We start from the raw sequence: 17720 nt of genomic DNA, 5'->3' as shown, positions 1-17720 counted from the left end.
TCCAGTATTCTTGCCTGGAGAATCCCATGGATAGAGGAGCTTGACAGTCCATGGGGTTGCAAGAATCAGACACGACTTAGCGACTCAACCACCTCAGAGAGGTTTAGGAGCCAGAATTGATAGGATTTGGTTGGTGGGGAAGTGAGAGTTTGAGGGAGATGTTGTTTGGCTTAGGTCTTAGATTTCTGGCTCTGAAATTTGGTGCCCTTCACCAGCACAGAGCATGCAGAAGGAAAAATAGGCTTGGGGATGAGATGATACATGCACTCAAAAAGATGTTAAATTTAAATTCTGGGCTGAGATAATACCAGTGAGAATATAAAGGGCATATCTGAGAAAAGTTGCCTGGGAAGTATTATTTGAATTTGGGTCAGACTGAATGTAGTGGAAGGCAGAGAGAAGAAGAAAAAAAAACTCATTAGATTCATTAGTCTTGGAAGTTTCGAAAGGTATTCACAAATAAAGTGGGAAAATTGAAACTGATTGTAAGAAATGTAAACTGCTCTGAAGGGCATCGGGATTGAATGTGTATCGAACCTGAAAGTTAATTGAAGAAGGCAGGGTTTTATTAATCTGAATTTGAAAGTAATTATAGTATTCCTTTGAAGCATGTCCATTCTTTCTCGGTGACTCATATGGAGTGATTGGTGATAGTTTGATAATCTGAAATTTGAAGTGTTATATGGAAAACTAAGAAAGAAATGGCACATCAGTGGAAGGTGTAAATTTAAAATAATGCATGGTATTAACTCTCTAATGAAAGGCAGCTTTATACAAATTGCAAGGAAGATAAATCATAATATGTTTTCAATTTAATATTTCATCTTTCTCAGACAATTAGTCCATTCCTCATACTTCATTTACATCTACAAGTGAGATAGATTGGTTTTGGTTTTGGCTAATTTAAGGCCCATGGAACCTTAAGTATACTTTATGAAGAGGAATTCATTAAATTCTTAGATCCTCTGAAATTGTGGATCTGTGGAACTGGTTCTCAACTGTGGGCAGTTTTGCTCCCTCCCTCCCCCAGGGGGGATATTTGGTAACATCTAAACATTTCCGATTGTACTGTCTAGGGTGAGGGGAGGTGTCTAGTTAATAAATCCAAGAATGCTGTTTAACATCCTACAATGCCCAGGGTAATGCCTCACAAAGAATTGTAAGGTTCAAAAGGGTAATATTGTCAAGAAACTCTGTTTTAAATTTATGTTGCCCCTATGAACCTTTGGGTTAGATAAAATTGTGAGAAATTTAGTGATCTTTTTTTAAAAAAACACTAAGATAAAAGAGGCTTATCTAGGACAGGCAAAATTTAGTTCAAAAGTGATTTATGATGAACTTGGGCTAGAGATTTTTTTTAGGGGGGCATGGTACTGATTTTTCCCATGGTGGAAATTAAAATTTTGAAACAAGTCTCACCTATAGGCAAGGGAGAATAATGTACACATAAGCAACATGGAGACTTTTTGAATGTGTAGTTGAATCAGTAGGTTGGAATACACTTCCTTGACAATGTAGGTTTGTATTATGTACATATAGCATGTTTATGGAGAAGGCAATGGCATCCCACTCCAATACTCTTGCCTGGAAAATCCCATGGGCGGAGGAGCCTGGTAGGCTGCAGTCCATGGGGTCGCTAAGAGTTGGACACGACTGAGCGACTTCACTTTCAACTTTTCACTTTCATGCATTGGAGAAGGAAGTGGCAACCCACTCCAGTGTTCTTGCCTGTAGAATCCCAGGGATGGGGGAGCCTGGTGGGCTGCCGTCTGTGGGGTTGCACAGGGTCGGACACGACTGAAGTGACTTAGCAGCAGCAGCAGCACGTTTAATATAAACTACAGCTAAGGAATTGGTGTAACGATGTAATAACTTCAGAAAGAAAATAAGTATTTACATGTTAAGCACTTTAAATATATTTTGTTAATTTTCATAAATTTGAAGGTAGATATAGTTCTCCTTTTTGCTTTTTTTTTTAGATCAGAAAATATACCTCAGGAAATTAACCAAAATGTTTTTCCATTTAATCTTGTTTATGCTTAATTTATAATATTTTTATTTATATTTGATGAATACTTGCCTTACAGAAACTATACTCATAAAGGCTTAGCTGTGGTAAGAACAGGTAATCTCTGCCTTGCCTTTCTCTGAGAATTATTGTGATATATTTCATTTACTTAGAAGAATTTCAGAAAATGCTTTGACAATTTTCTATCTGCAGAATCCCATAATGAGTTATATGTTCAGGATAGTACAATACCTATCTAAATTTTGCCAGAAAAAGTAATGGGGAGCTTTTGCCATTGTCTTTGAGGGACAGATTTAGGCAAGAAAGTGTTACTGCAATAGATAGCTTTTGAGCCAACATTTGGAGAGAATATTGAGAGACATTTATATTTCAGGGTATTACAGAGAGACTTATCTTTTTGGATTAAGAAAGAGGTAAGCCATTAAAAATACATTAAGGTAGAAAGGGTGACTATACTAATGCTAAGTCAGGGATCTTAGTTCATGGCTCTCAGTCTATGAAAACTATGGATCACATCAAGTCTTAAATAGCTTTGTGACTTTAGGAAGGTCTTTAAGCCTTTGGAGCCCCAGTTTTCTGCTCTGTAAATCATTAGAGTATTGTGTGGATTAAAGGAGATAATGCAGTATGGTCAACATAATGATTAATATAAAGTGCTTAATAAGGCAATTATATTAATATACATGATATAATTAAGCATGAAGTGGAGTTAAACAGAACACAATTGGGAAATACTTCATTAATTCAGAGTCCCTTAATTTTGTGCCAAAAATGTGACAAAGTAAATTTTTCTTAGTGTAAGTAAAATGGATCTCTTACTATAGGACTTACCAAAACTTCAATTTTCTATTATATATATTTAAGAAGAAAATATTCAACACTTGGCAAAAAGTTTTGACCTTATGCTCCATTCAATCTACTAATTTCTCATGCTTCATGGTACACAGTTTGAGAAATACTGACTTGAAAAGTTCTTCACTTGGCACATTATTGTTCCAGTATAGAAGATTTATAACAATAGTGAAATTTTCTTGTTGGCTTTGTTGAGCATGAACTTAAAAGTCTGCAAGGGCACCTGAGCCATGTAGCTCAGTATTCTCTTAAATTGTCTCATTAGAAACATTAGTGGTTTTGATGAGATTTTTGTTGATGTTAATACTTCATTCTTTTTCTTCCTTTGGAAAGAAATAATTAGTAATTTAGTAATTGTGTATATGTGTGTAAGATATTATAAGGGTTAAGAAAATAATATAGCAGTAATTCCCTGGCACTCATCCTCATTTCCCTCTTAATTAACGTTTTGGACTATTCTCTTTGTCTGTCTCTCCTTCCCTCTGGCGTTCGCTCCCATCACATTGGCTAGTCCTTCTCTCTGCTTTGCTTGTTTCTCCTCTACTTCTAGCCCTTATGCATTGGGTTTCCCAGACCGCAATCAATCCTAGACCTCTTGTCTAGCTGTACTTATCTCATTGTAGCTTTATGACTTTACACTTTATGCTGACAACTCCCCAGATTGATATTAATGTCTCCAACTTAGATTTCTAGCTTGAACATCCTCCTTGTATCTCTGATTACCAGTTGCATTTCTGTTTTGTCTGTAGTGTATCTCAGACCTCCCGTGTCTAAAAACCAAACCCACTGTTTCCATTACTGCTCTACCTGGCATTGTTCCCTACAAGCGTAAAATGATGGGTAGGTCTGCAATTGACACCCAGCTCTAGCCTCTGCTATAACTGATAAATATCAGTATTGATATATATTTGGTATAATTGAATGCATTTGATATAATTCTTTGATACAATTGAAAGTCATAATTCCATTTAGTACGAAGAGTGTGCATCATGGACATTGAATTCTGTTCAGGAATTGTCTGTTTCTGGGTTACCATCTAACCGGAGATATGCATGTGTGAGTCTCAATTGTGAAATCAGTTTTATATAATAGCAAACATAGTCCAGAAAAGTAGAAAAGAAGATTTGCAAACAGTCTGTGGTTGAGAGAGAAACAAAACCCTCCTTTCAGCTCCTGCAGCAGCACAGTTCAGTTTCATTTTTTAAGGGGGAACGTGTGCCAGTGTCTTCGAATGCGTTTTTTTTTTTCTTTTTCCCCCTTTCTCTTTAAGTGAAGCTTAGCTATTCTTAGCAGCGTGTGGGAGGGGTATGAAATTTAATAACAAATTATTTTTAACGAGCGGGTACTTACTTATTCGTCATGTTTGGAATAAGCGTTACAGTTGCTAGGGCAAAAACTGTTGAATTTCCAAGTTTTTTCTCACATAGGTAAGTACAGAAATCATCAAGTTTATCTGTTTGTGCTCATAAATTATCTCCAGATTTGGTGTTATTTTCTCAAGTGTCATTTTTACAGTTGCCACGGTCAGGTAGAGCTCATTCTGTAGCCATGGCAAATTAAAAGCTATGAGTCACGTGTGTGTCACATTACTGGCAGACTGTCAAATGGAATACAGTTTCAGTTTTAGGGATGAAGGTGGGAGGAAAGGAAGAATTTCAGCTTCACTTTTAAAAATGCAGCTTACTTTTTGAGAGAAGGAAAGAATACAGTATTCTAAGAGTTCATCTTTAACTTTTGTCCACACATCTCTTCCTCCTTGTATTTGCCAGTCACTAGAGAAAGATTTTATGGGATGCAGTGGATGAGCTCCCATGAATAAAAATGTCTGTTAATAGAAAAAGGAGCCATTACCTGGTACATTCCTTAAGCCTTCATTTGGAATAAAAACAGGCTCTTCCCTCAGACACAGCTGTGTTAGAAATTACTCTTTGCGACCCCATGGACTGTAGCCCACCAGGCTTTTCTGTCCATGGAATTCTCCAGGTAAGAATAATGGAGTGGGTTGCTATTTCCTTCTCCAGGGGATCTTCCCGACCCAGGGATCAAACCCAGGTCTCCCTCAATGCAGGCAGATTCTTTACCATCTAAGCGACCTGGGAAGCCTGTTTTCTCACTATGCTTCTTCAGATTTCACTCAGTATCCTGAACAACCTGAAGAATTCCTCCTTTCCCCTCCATTTGGAGGCAGCCTGTCTTGTTATAGAAAACGTGCCACCGCGACTATGAGAAGAGCATCTGCTTTGAATGGTCTCAGCCATCTCCCCCACACACACGCATGCCTCTTCCCTCACCGCACACGTATCTGACAGATTGAAAGCAGATACAGCCAGCCCACACACTTTTTCTACCGGTGACCACTTAGGAAATCATGATTCAGGGCCTCATTTCTTGCCATTTTTAAAAAAGTTGTGAACAGGTGGCCAGACCTCATCAGCAACAACTGGAGGGCATGGATAACTTGGTGGCTTGGAGAAGGACCAAGTATCGTGCGAGCCCAGCTTCTCTCATGTCAGCCCCGTTTCCCCAGCGGCATACCGGGTCAGCTGGTGCCACCCAGGGCAGGGCAGGGCTAGCACCGACTCTAAGGGTTGGGTCCACGCCCTACTCTGGGAAGTGGCCTCAGGAAGTGGATGCCTGGGGGCATAATCACCCCAGGGAGTTGCAGTTGTTCTGAGGAACAAAGGTAGAGGCTTATCTGAGGCCTGGAAAAGGGTTTCATCAGGACTGTAGGATTAGGGAGAGAAGGAGAGGGGAGTGTGTGTGGCAGGGAGGAGACCGGCTCGGGTAGGAAATTATCCCTGTGTCTCCCGTTGAATTCCTTGTGGTCAGAGAAGCTGGAGGTAGTGGCAGGTACTGCTCATGTCTCCTGTCAGGATGTAGGGAAGTCTTCTCCCATCGTACCAGAAGCAAAGATCTTCTATCAGAAATTCCAGCACGAGGTTTCAGTCACACGCTTCCGTGTGTGATGGTTCAGTAAGGCAGCCGTGTTTGAGGTTGAGTTGGGCAGGGAGGGGGCTGGGATTTGAGAGGAGGGATGGTTTCGGGGCACAGAGGATTCAGGGCTTAGGGGGTTTTGAGATTGGGGCAGAACACAAGAAGAGTGAGCCTTGCAGTGCTACCAGTGAGAAGTTAGTACCTTGAAGAAAAGATGTATCAAAATCTGGAGGAAGAACATAAAAGGGAAGTGGGATTTGGTTGTAAGCTCTGTGAAGCTTTATCTCATTGGGGTTACAGTTTCTTCCAACTCTTTGTCCTTGGTCTGCTGGACTGGCTCTGTGAGTGGCTTTAGGTGACTTTTTGTTGTTGTTTAATTGCTCAGTTGTGTCTGACTCTTTGCAACCCCATGGACTGTAGCCCACTCCTCTGTCCATGGGATTTCCCAGGCAAGAATACTGGAGTGGGTTACCATTTCCTTCTCCAGGGGATCATCCTGATCCAGGGATAGAACCAGTGTCTCCTGTATTGCAGGTGGATTCTTTACCACTGAGTCACCAGGGAAGCTTAGGTGACTTATATGTGAACATTTGAATGCTGGGCGGCTCTCAGCCAGGCCTGTGGTTGACCCTCCGGGGTACAGCCATGAGTCAGGTATGGTCCTAGCTCTCTGCAGTCCTGCAGGAGAGATGCTTGGAGAGGCTGAGGTGGGTGCAGGCTTGTGGGCTCGTTGGGGAAACAGAACGTATTGGGAATATTTTTAATGAAGCCCTAGAGTATAGCTGGCTGTACCAAATTATAATAAAAGGAGAATCTTATCCTTTAACACTCTGTCCCCAAACTTTGGTATCAGATATTGAGGGAGATAGATTTTGGCCGCATACACACATTTTTTCCCCCTCAGATTTTTGACCTTTTGGAAAATGGAAGGGTGTTGGCCTGGGCAGTCCCAAGTAGATAGAGGGCGGGTGAGGAGGGCTGGCTGGGGGCCAGTGTGGATGTTTGGCCAACAGCAGTAATACCACGCTAGTTTGCCTTGCTCTTTATTTGACCTTATACTTGAAATACTTTCTTGTTCAAAGTGTTCAGAGAAACAGGGAAAGGAAAGCAGATCGTGAAAGAGTGAATTGAATTGTGCTTCACAGAAATGTCTCTTCTAGGGAGAAAACGTGTGGGGAACGTGCCTGTCCCCCGGTCACTTCCCCCCACCACACTGTGTGGTTGAGATGGATGACTGGAGGGTAGGCTTGAAGTGTCTCCTTTCCTTGATCTGCTCGGGTTAAATACTTTCCACATGTCTCTTTTAAGCCCAGTGAGATGGGTGTGTGGTTTCCAGGTGAGGCTCTGAAGACTCATTGTTAAATACCTTGACCACATTCTCATAGCTCCTAAAAGTGGAGCCAGAAATCACACCCAGGAGGTCTGACCTCAGAGCCTGCCCTCCTAGAGCCTGGCATGGGGTCTCCTGATGGAAGCCAGGGCATCCACATGCGTTTTATTTCCCTGGTCTTTTCCTTAGATCTGGTACTTCCTTTTTTAAAAAAATGTATTAATTTTTGGCTGTGCTGGGTCTTTGTTGCTATGCACGGGCTTTTCTCCTTTTGTGGCGAGTGCTCTCGTTGCAGTGAGCAGGCTTCTCATTGCACTGGCTTCTCTTGTTGCAGCGCATGGGTTCTAGGGCACACAGGCTTCAGTAGCTGCACCATGAGGGCTCAATAGGTGTGGCACACAGGCTTAGTTGGTCCATGCATATGGGATCTTCCCAGATCAGGGATCGAACCCCTGGCCCCTGCATCGGCAGGCAGACTCTACCACTGAGCCACCAGGGAAGCCCCAGATATGGTACTTTTTGATTGATGATTTGTACTGCTACTGCTAAGTCACTTCAGTTGTGTCCGACTCTGTGTGACCCCACAGACGGAAGCCCACCAGGCTCCCCTGTCCCTGGGATTCTCCAGGCAAGAACACTGGAGTGGGTTGCCATTTCCTTCTCCAACTAGTATTTTAAAATAGCCTTGAATAAAGAAAAGATCAGACCTAGAGCTTCCTGGTTCTATGTATACCTTGAAACTGTTAGGATAAGGTGGTTACTGATGGATCTTGTTCATAGATGGGCATTCTTGAGCTTCTGTGGCTCTTTTCTTCCTGGCCTCTGGCAGAAAGTTCAGAGCTCTGTGATTAGCACATGTCTTCTGGTCGTTTGCTGGGTAGTGAGGCAATGAAAGAGAGCTATTTCATTAACAGAGTGGAAGGTGATATCTATGTTATACTTGGCCACTTCTTGAGTATTAAACACAATATTTAAATTAGTGTATAGTACACAGAGAAGTATTCAATACAGTCATTTTTCAAACTATTAATGTTTCATCTCTGTCCCTTTTTATGATAAATTTTGGGGTCAGGGAACGTTTAGGTTCTTTGGCCTTTGTCTTTCAGAACTTTGCTGGGAAGCTTTTACATCACAGAGATTAGCGCTTGATCTCTGCACTCAGCACTTTGCAGCTCCTCTTTGTTTTTGAATCTGTGCCTTTCTAAGGTTATTGATCTATGATTATAAATAATTCCTTTCATTGAAGTTTTAAAGAAAGCAGCTTTACAAAGAAGCACAGTTATGAACATCAGGCAATTGGCGTAAAAATTGGGTGTTGTAAGTAAGCTAATGCAATTTAACTGTTAACATCACACAGGAATTTTCCTGAGCTTTTATCATTTCAGGCTTTCTCTTGCTAACTTACATTTCTGTAAGCTAAAAAGATATGTTCAGATTAGTGCTGCTGAGCATCTGTGTGCCATGCACCGTGCTAGACATTTTTAATAAAAATATTTTAATGTCCTTGTCAGGTGGTAGACCCTGTCTTAAGACATTTGGGGTATGGTGATGAATAAAATCACAGAAATTCCTTTTGGATGATAAAGAGACAGATAATAAATGAATGCATGCAGTTGATGGTTATAATACAAAAATAAATCAGGGATGAGAGATGGGGAATGTCAGGCAGGCTGGTTGCAACTTAAATGTTGCGATGGCTTCACTAGGAAGCCTTTGTGGGTAACTTAGTAAGTAAGATGATCCCTGCCCTCACACAGCTTACAGTCTGGTGATAACTGATGTTCAGTGAGCACTTAGCATACGGCTAGGGACTCTGCTAAGTACCCAGGTACTTTTCTGATGATTTCCTGAAATACTGGCCATTATTTCCAGATTCTCCAGAAGGAAACTGAAGCATTGAGAATTAAATTGCCGAGATGAACATAGCTCTTGGAACCTACACCTGACCCAAAGACCATCCTCCTTTTTTTTTTTAAATTGGAATATAATTGCTTCACATTGCTTTGTTACAAAAGTAACACAATGTGTTCACTTCAGTGAAATGAATCAGCTCCTTGTATACATATATCCCCTCCCTCTTGGACCTCCCTCCTGTCCCCTCATCCATCTCACCCTGGTAGGTCATCACAGAGCACTGAGCTGAGCTTCCTGTGCCTTACAGCAGGTTCCCACTAGCTACATGGTAGTGTATATATGTCAATCATAATCTCCCAATTTGTCCCACTCTCCCTTCCCACCCTGTGTCTACGTGTCTATTCTCTCTGTCTTCATCTCTGGTCCTGCCCTGCAAATAGGTCATCTGTACCGTGCTTCTAGATTCCACATGCATGCGTTCACATACGACCTTTTTCTCTTTCTGACTTACTTCACTCTGTGTGACAGACTGTAGGTCTATCCATGTTATATACCATGCCAACAGCTTAAATATCTGTTATAAGGGATTAGTCTATTTGTAGATCGGATTTGTCTAGTTTTTGGTTCTGTTGGGCTGGCCAGCATCTTGGATGGTGCATGGAGAGGCTGATACCATGAGCTTCCCCTCAGCGCTCATGCTTGTTCTCTTTGAAAGGCGTTGGGGTTGTGCCCTCTGGCCACTGCAGGCAAAAGGAGCCACCTGGTTTCTGACTTCCAAGCAGTGGGATGTGTTTGTTGCGTATCAGAAGCTGGCCTCTATTGACTCCCGCAAATCATTGACTACTTGAATTCCTGGCATTACATTTCAGTGATAGAACAGCAATTTGGCTGGCCTGTGTGTCACAGTGTTCAAGAGCATGTTATAAATGCTCATGTTCAGAAAGGAATGTGAAATGAGGGGAAGGTTATAGTGCCAAGGTCACGGTTTATTGTGAGTGCTTATTCCCCAATAGGCCAGACCCTGTGTTTACAATTATTGCTTTATCATAATAAAAAGCCAATGAGTGTGCTGGATTAGAAAGCTTCAGAGAAGGCTGTGTGGAAAGGAGGTCAGGGGTTCAAGAGAGCTCTGTTGTTCCTTTTGCCCTCAGGGTGCTTATGAGAAAAGTGGGATGCTTTGCACTGAATGTTAATAGTGTGGTGGTTTTCAGACTAGAAAATGCTTTGTGTTGAGTATTGATGGTTCTTTGTGCTTTGGTTAATGTCTGAGGTGTGTTTGTTGGCCATTAATATAAAAGGAGGCTATATATTTTATAGCTTTGTTATTTTTTATTATTGCTTTCTAGTGATTTTTTTCCCCCTATTTCTTTGGAAATGTTGATTTTTTTTTTTTTACAGGATAATATTCTTTTTACTCAAGAGATAAGCCCTGGTTTAAGTACTTGGGCTGTGAAATTTATTTGCTTTTTTGAAATACGTATCTATTTCTATATGTGTATTTTGAGTGTACAGTTCACAAACTTGAGAGATGGAATGCATATAGGTAGGCAGTGCATTCAAAATATAAGAACTAGATCAAACAGATCAAAATATAAGAAATAATTAGCTCCCAGAAGTGCGTCACCTTTTCCCAGTCACTTCCATCCTCCCTACTGGAGTGAACACTATCCTGAATCTTAACATCTTATCTTTGTTTTACCTGTTTTTGTACTTGACATGAATGGATAATACACCCTGTGCTCTGCCTGACTTCATTTGATTCCCAGTGTTTGTGAGATTGAGCCATATGGCTGCAGATTGTTTGTTCTCATTGTTACAGAATATTTCATTGTGCGAATATTCCATAATTGAGCCGTTCGGCTCTTGAAGATGTTAAGTGTAGCTCCAGCTCATTCTATTATGAATGGTGCTTCTACAAAGGTTCTCATATGTGACTTTTGCTGAATATGTGTAAGTATTTCTGTTGGGTATATACTGAGGAGTGGAATTACTAGATCATAGAATATGCGTATATATTCAGCTTGAATAGATGCTACCAAGTGTATTCAAGTAGTTGTACCAATTTACGTTTCCACAGTAGGGTGAGAGCCGTTGAATTTTATTTTTGGTATGCTGTTCTGGTGGTCGACGCGAGTTGCATGTTGTTCTTAGGTTCACTTCAGTTCATGTTTGTTGTATGGGAAGGAATGGCCGTAGCTGTCTTCATGGATTCTTTGAAAGCTAAGTTAAATATTTGTCTCTACTTATGAGCTCATTCTCTTCCCCTTTGTTTCCCTGTGTATATATGTTTTGTGTGTATGTTTTCTATGTCTTACACACTCATCGTGTGTGAGTATACGCTCAGCCCTTCAGTTATGTCCAACTCTTTGTAACCCCATGGACTGCAGCCCCCCAGGTTCCTCTCTCCATGAGATTTTCTGGGCAAGAATACTAGAGTGGGTTGCCGTGTCCTCCTCCAGTGATCTTCCCAACCCAGGGATTGAACCCACATTTCTGTGTCTCCTGCATTGCAGGTAGAATCTTTACCTCTGAGTCCAAGAAAGCCAGTGTGTGTGTGTGTGTGTGTGTGTGTGTGTGTGTGTGTGTATATATATATTTTTTTTTTTTTTTCCTTATAAGTATACTACTATGACTCTTAGACTGGAAAGCTACATTGAAGGGTATCTAGCTCAGGGTCTTGCATGTCTCCTGAACCAGCAATGATCCTGCTTAAGTCTCTGGAAGGCACCAATAGTTTATAGTGACCCGTTTATTAATGAACTCGTGTGTTTTTGTCTTCAACACTGTGATAATATCTGTTTCCTGAACTTTTCCCATAAATGTCATGCCTTTTTACAGGGGTGCGGGGGGGAAGTCATGATGCTTATGAAAAGTGAAAGTGAAGTTACTCAGTCGTTTCTGACTCTTTGCAACTGCATGGACTGTAGCCTACCAGGCTTCTCCGTCCATGGGATTTTGCAGGCAAACTGGAGTGGCTTGCCATTTCCTTCTCCAGGGGATCTTCTTGACCCAGGGATCAGACCTGGGTCTCCCGCATTGCAGGAAGACACTTAACCCTCTGAGCCACCAGGGAAGCTCATGATGCTTATAATAGAATTAAATCTCTAGGCAGAGATTCATGGCATTTTAAAAACTGCACTTTTTAGCATCTGCAGGGGTTTGGTCTCTGAGCAGTTTTCTCTGGGGAACTTCAGTGAAAAAGCACCATGCACAATGGAAAAGAAAACTGTGCAAAATTACTTTTGTTTTTTCCTATTTACATTTTTTGCCTTTCCTGATTGTTTTCTGCCATGACCATATGTTGATGTTTTTCCCCTTTTTGTTGATTTTAAATATTATTTAAAATGAAAATTAAAAAAATGCAAATAGCACATTTTATAAATCAGGCTATAATAAATGAAATAAAAAAGACAACCTTGCTTTTAATAGAAAACTGACCATTATATTTCTTGAAATCAATGAATATGGAAACATCCTCTGATGGATAATACACTCTGTAAAGTTTCTGAACTTCCAGGTGATATTAATATTCATAGAACTTTAGAATACAAATGAGTTTTTTTCTAGTTAATAATTAACAATTTCATTCAGGTTCATAGATATTGCTTAATGAATATTTTCTTTTTTCTTCTTTACAGGCAAGAAGAGACTGATAGGAGAGTGAAAAATGTAAGATATCTATTTAATGGAACATTATAAATGGTTTCTTACATGTTCTATAATAAGGTAGTGAGAACTAAAAATATCTGATATATTCTGTCCTTTTTCTAATGGAGTTTTTGTTAGAAACAAATTCTAAATATGCTTAAATATGGTTGAAACGTGTATTCTCTGACCTCACAGTATAAGAAGGTGGGTTAAATTCAGGAAGTGGGTCCTTACATGTTAGTAATGTAGTAAAGGCGGATAAGGGCTACCCCAGTGGCACTAGTAGCAAAGAACTTGCCTGTGAAATCAGGAGATGCAAGAGATGTGGGTTTGACTCTTGAGTCAGGAAGATCCACCAGAGGAGGGCATGGAGACCCACTCCAGTATTCTCGCCTGGAGAATCCTACGTAGTGAGGAGCCTGGCAGGCTACGGTTCATGGGGTTGCAAAGAGTTAGACATGACTGAAGCGACTTAGCATGCCCGCAAAGGCAAATAAACAGGCTATAGGATTTTTAGGAGAGTAAGTCAGAAACCACCAAAATCAGACTTTGAGGAGAAACATTAAATGTTTAAGAACTCTGAGGAATTAGCTAATGTAGACATATCTATAGTATGCTGCATACTAGAAGAATTTCTGAAAATGTAACAGCTTTATTTAAAAACATAAGGGCTAAATATCCTTATTAGGGAAGCTGAGAATTATTGCTTTTAAGGGTTTAGGCTGTAAGCTTGTTGGGAAAATATTGTCTGAAAAGTTTAATTTATGTTTTCTTCCTGTGAATTTTTTCCTGCTTCCTGTGTACTGGTAGAATGTACAAATACCTGTTGGGGGTCTAAGCTTTTGGTGTGAGAACGTGCTCAGAGAAGAATAACATTTTTGACGACCCTTCTCCTTCATGTAATTTAAAAGGAAATCTACTTTTCAACCATAGATACATATGGTCTTTTATCTAGTGCTCACTTGCATTTGAGCTTGCTGTTAATTACTAAACTGACTCATCTGTTTCATGGCATTTTTTTTTTTAAAGGTTTTGATAACTTTATACTGGCTGGGAAGAAAAGCACAAAGTAACCCCTACTATAATGGTCCCTATCTTAATTTGAAGGCATTTGAGAATCTTTTAGGACAAGCTCTGACTAAGGTAAGGAAACTCTATCTGTGTGAGACACTTACTCTAACTAATAGTTCTTATCTTCCCCTTCATCTGTTCTTTCCATGTCCCCTCTGCCTTCTTTTACTTTTTCCACAAAATATGGTGACTCTGACTGCGATGCCTAGAGAGGATTGTTACGTATCTGCCGACTTCATAAGTCACCACCAAGTAGTGAGTATTTCAGACCAGTTTCCAGGATATATAATATAGGTATAGGTATTTATTTCTTAATTTTAGGTAACTCAGTGAGATACTCATTAACTTTCTTTCTTCAACACTTTATATAACCCAACTGTTTCTATATTCATTATGAACTCGACCTGTAACTGCATCAGGCTGTTAATGTTACTCAGGTTCTTTGTCTTATTGATTGTCTTGCCATGGGTCACTATATCTCTAACGTTCTTATTCCAATATCTTCACAATTCTGCATGCCACGTCTGTTTCCTAAAGGGTAGTAAATGGTGTTACGTGAAACTTGATAAGATTTTTAAGTTAGAATCTTTGGTTTTAAACACATTGCTAGTCCTTCATATTTTGGAATCAGTGTTGCAAATTTTGAATGTTTAAAGACTCTTTGAAGAGGGTCAAGTGCCAAGGCTAACCAAAGTTGGCCAGATCTTCATTCAGAAGATCAAATGGGAGAACTAATCGCCATGGGGGTATTTCTGTAGGAGAATTTGCAGTATTCAGAAGAAAATATGTCATCAAAATAATTTATCACCATCTAATTAATAGTAGTTGCTTGATGGGTCTTTATGATCAATAAATGATTCTGTACCCATCAGGCATTTAGCATTAGCCTATGGCACATTATAAGGATGTGATAAATGCTAGTTACTATGATTGGAAAACAGACGTTCTAGGCCAGGATGAAAATGATCTCTTTGCCTTATGACTACTCTCATCTTTAGTTTTGCCTGAGCCCAGCCATATATATCATAGAGAGATGAGGGTTAGAGTATTCCTTCTGGATTTTTATTGTTAAATCATAAGGAGTTGATACTATCCTATTTAAAACCCTTAAAACAGTTCATTCAGATAATTGTTGAGATAATATCATGCCTGAGCATTATATGAGGTGTTGAGAAAGCACTCATATGAGGGAGATGACCCATCCTTAGAGCACAATTGTTTGATGCAGACAGATGAACAAGTAGGTCAGTGCAGTGGTGGAGGGCAGGGCTCAGAAGGATGAATGTGGCGGGGCTTCAAGCATGAGCAGAGTCTGCTTTACAGTTATTTCAGCTAAGAAATCATCCAGTTAAAAATAACATGGAACTTTGGCCCTTGCATTAGTGTTCTCTTTACAGCCTTTGGTTCTTTTTATGGCAGCGTGACTCAGGTTCAGTAACCTTCGTAGAGTGTGCTGGGAATGCTTTACTTGAGTTTGTTTCCTGCCACCAGTGTCAAAACCAGAGTAGATACACAAGGAATTTTTCATAGGTAAAGCTAAAGCCGTGGTTCCATTCCATTAATTATGGCGGGTGGAGAGCCATAAGAGATATGTCAGTATTTGTTTTGGATCTGTTCTGTTAAAATCAAAATCGTTGTGTTCATCAAACTTTTCTCCCTTAACTAGTTATGCTTAATGGCCAGTCTAAAATATGAATAAAGAAAAAATACTTGCAGGGACTTCCCTGGTGGTCCAGTGATTAAGAATCCACTGCCAATACAGGGGACACAAGTTCGATCCCTGGTCCGGGAAGATTCTATGTGCCATGGAGCACGTAAGCCCATGTGCCATAATTATTGAGCTCCTGCACCCTGGAGCCTGCGCTCCACAACAGGAGAAGCCACCACATTGAAAAGCCCATGTACTGCAACTGGAGAATAGCTCCCACTTGCCACAACTAGGGAAAGCCTGAGTGCAGAAATGAAGACCCAGTGCAACCAAAAAAATTTAAACAAAGTTTTTTAAAAAAATTCTTGCAGTAAACTGTTGACATTGAGTCATCCTATAAGTTGTAGGTGACTCACTAGGTGACTTGTCAGAGGAAAGTCCTTGGTGTGTGTGTGGGGGAGCGGGGGAGGCAGGGGAGTCGGGGTAGGAACCAGGCAACAGGGCCAAACTCCAGCCAACAGGGCCTCTTTTACAACTATGGTGGCACGTCATCATTAACTTTTAACACTTACGAGGCCAAAAATCATTTCCTGTGTGTTGCAATCTAAGGCCTCAACAAATATGTGTTTAAGAAATCTGACAAATCTAAAGATTTACTTAGAATTTTAAATTTCATATTTTTTGAGAAGTATTTTGGCGGCGCCAGCACTGGGCCCAGCTTCTCCATCTGCGTGGAAATAGAGTACAAGGTAGGCGCCTGCATTTTCGTGACAAGATGTCAACTCTAATTCCAGGGTGTGTTTGGCAGATAAAATATATAAAACCTCACATAAATCTATTGGACCTTATTGGCACTTAAACACTTGTCACACAATTCAACCACAAATTGACATCCAGTCTTAGCCAAAAGTATGCCTGAGACAGCTGCTAATTATTCATTATAAACCTTTTTTCTTTAACTTTTTCCACATGTTGAAAATATTAATAATTCAAAATTGAAAGAGTAGTGTAACAAATACCCACCTATTTTACATCAGATTTAATCATTAAGCATGTCCCACATTGGCTTTATTTGGTGTCTATCCATTATTTCATGTAGATTTCAGGTTGCTTACTCCTAAATACTCAGCATGCTGTTCTTAACAGCAAGAATATTCTTCTATATACCTATAGTGTCTCCTAGACCGAAGAACATTCATGAATATTCCCCATTATTTAATAGCCAGTCTATATTCAAAACATCTCAATTGTTTCCCAACTCTGTTTCATAGTTTCTTCTCTATATAATGATTTAATGAAAGGTTCACATATTACACTTGATTGTTAAAGAACCTAGGAATTCTTATCTCTGTATTAGTATCATTATCTGAAAATAACATTTCTGATTTTACTGTAGTAACAAAATTACCTCTACTATATTAAAAAATTATAGAGTTGCTAACTATTCACTCATTATTATGTATGTTTCAGTCAGTTCAGTTCAGTCGCTCAGTCGTGTCCGACTCTCCGCGACCCCATGAATCACAGCACGCCAGGCCTCCCTGTCCATCACCAACTCCCGGAGTACACTCAAACTCATGTCCACAGAGTCGGTGATGCCATCCAGCCATCTCATTCTCCGTCGTCCCCTTCTCCTCCCGCCCCCAACCTTTCCCAGCATCAGAGTCTTTTCCAGTGAGTCAACTCGTCGCATGAGGTGGCCAAAGTATTGGAATTTCAGCTTTAGCATCAGTCCCTCCAATGAACACCCAGGATTGATCTCCTTTAGAATGGACTGGTTGGATCTCCTTGCAGTATAAGGGACTTTCAAGAGTCTTCTCCAAAACCACAGTTCAAAAGCATCGATTCTTCGGCGGTCAGCCTTCTTCACAGTCCAACTCTCACATCCATACATGACCACGGGAAAAACCATAGCCTTGACTAGACGGACCTTGGTTGGCAAAGTAATGTCTCTGCTTTTTAATACACTATCTAGGTTGGTCATAACTTTCCTTCCAAGGAGCAAGCGTCTTTTAATTTCATGGTTGCAATCAGCATCTGCAGTGATTTTGGAGCCCAAAAAAACAAAGTCTGACACTGTTTCCACTGTTTTTCCATCTATTTCCCATGAAGTGATGGGACCAGATGCCATGATCTTTGTTTTCTGAATGTTGAGCTTCAAGCCAACCTTTTCACTCTCCTCTTTCACTTTCATCAAGAGGCTTTTGAGTTCCTCTTCACTTTCTGCCATAAGGGTGGTGTCATCTGCATATCTGAGGTTATTGATATTTCTCCCGGCAATCTTGATTCCAGCTTTTGCTTCTTCCAGCCCAGCGTTCCTCATGATGTACTCTGCATATAAGTTAAATAAGCAA

General features: G+C 40.3%; 1 protein-coding gene across 14 annotated transcripts in view; it reads left to right on the top strand.

The window, feature by feature from the left end:
• Positions 1 to 17720, top strand: part of LMO7 (LIM domain 7) — a 228959-nt gene that overhangs the window by 144041 nt on the left and 67198 nt on the right. For all 14 annotated transcript variants that reach the window (XM_055426480.2, XM_055426483.2, XM_055426473.2 and 11 more), the window contains 2 exons: positions 12638 to 12668; positions 13677 to 13790. In XM_055426480.2, coding sequence (XP_055282455.2) covers positions 12638 to 12668; positions 13677 to 13790 — 145 coding nt within the window. The remainder of the gene's footprint in view (positions 1 to 12637; positions 12669 to 13676; positions 13791 to 17720) is intronic.

The sequence above is a fragment of the Moschus berezovskii genome, chromosome 13 (genome assembly GCF_049115385.1).
Source record: "Moschus berezovskii isolate FMDL1 chromosome 13, NW_MosBer_1.0, whole genome shotgun sequence".
In the NCBI taxonomy this organism is placed as follows: domain Eukaryota; kingdom Metazoa; phylum Chordata; class Mammalia; order Artiodactyla; family Moschidae; genus Moschus; species Moschus berezovskii.
This window is presented reverse-complemented; position numbering and strand designations above follow the sequence as displayed.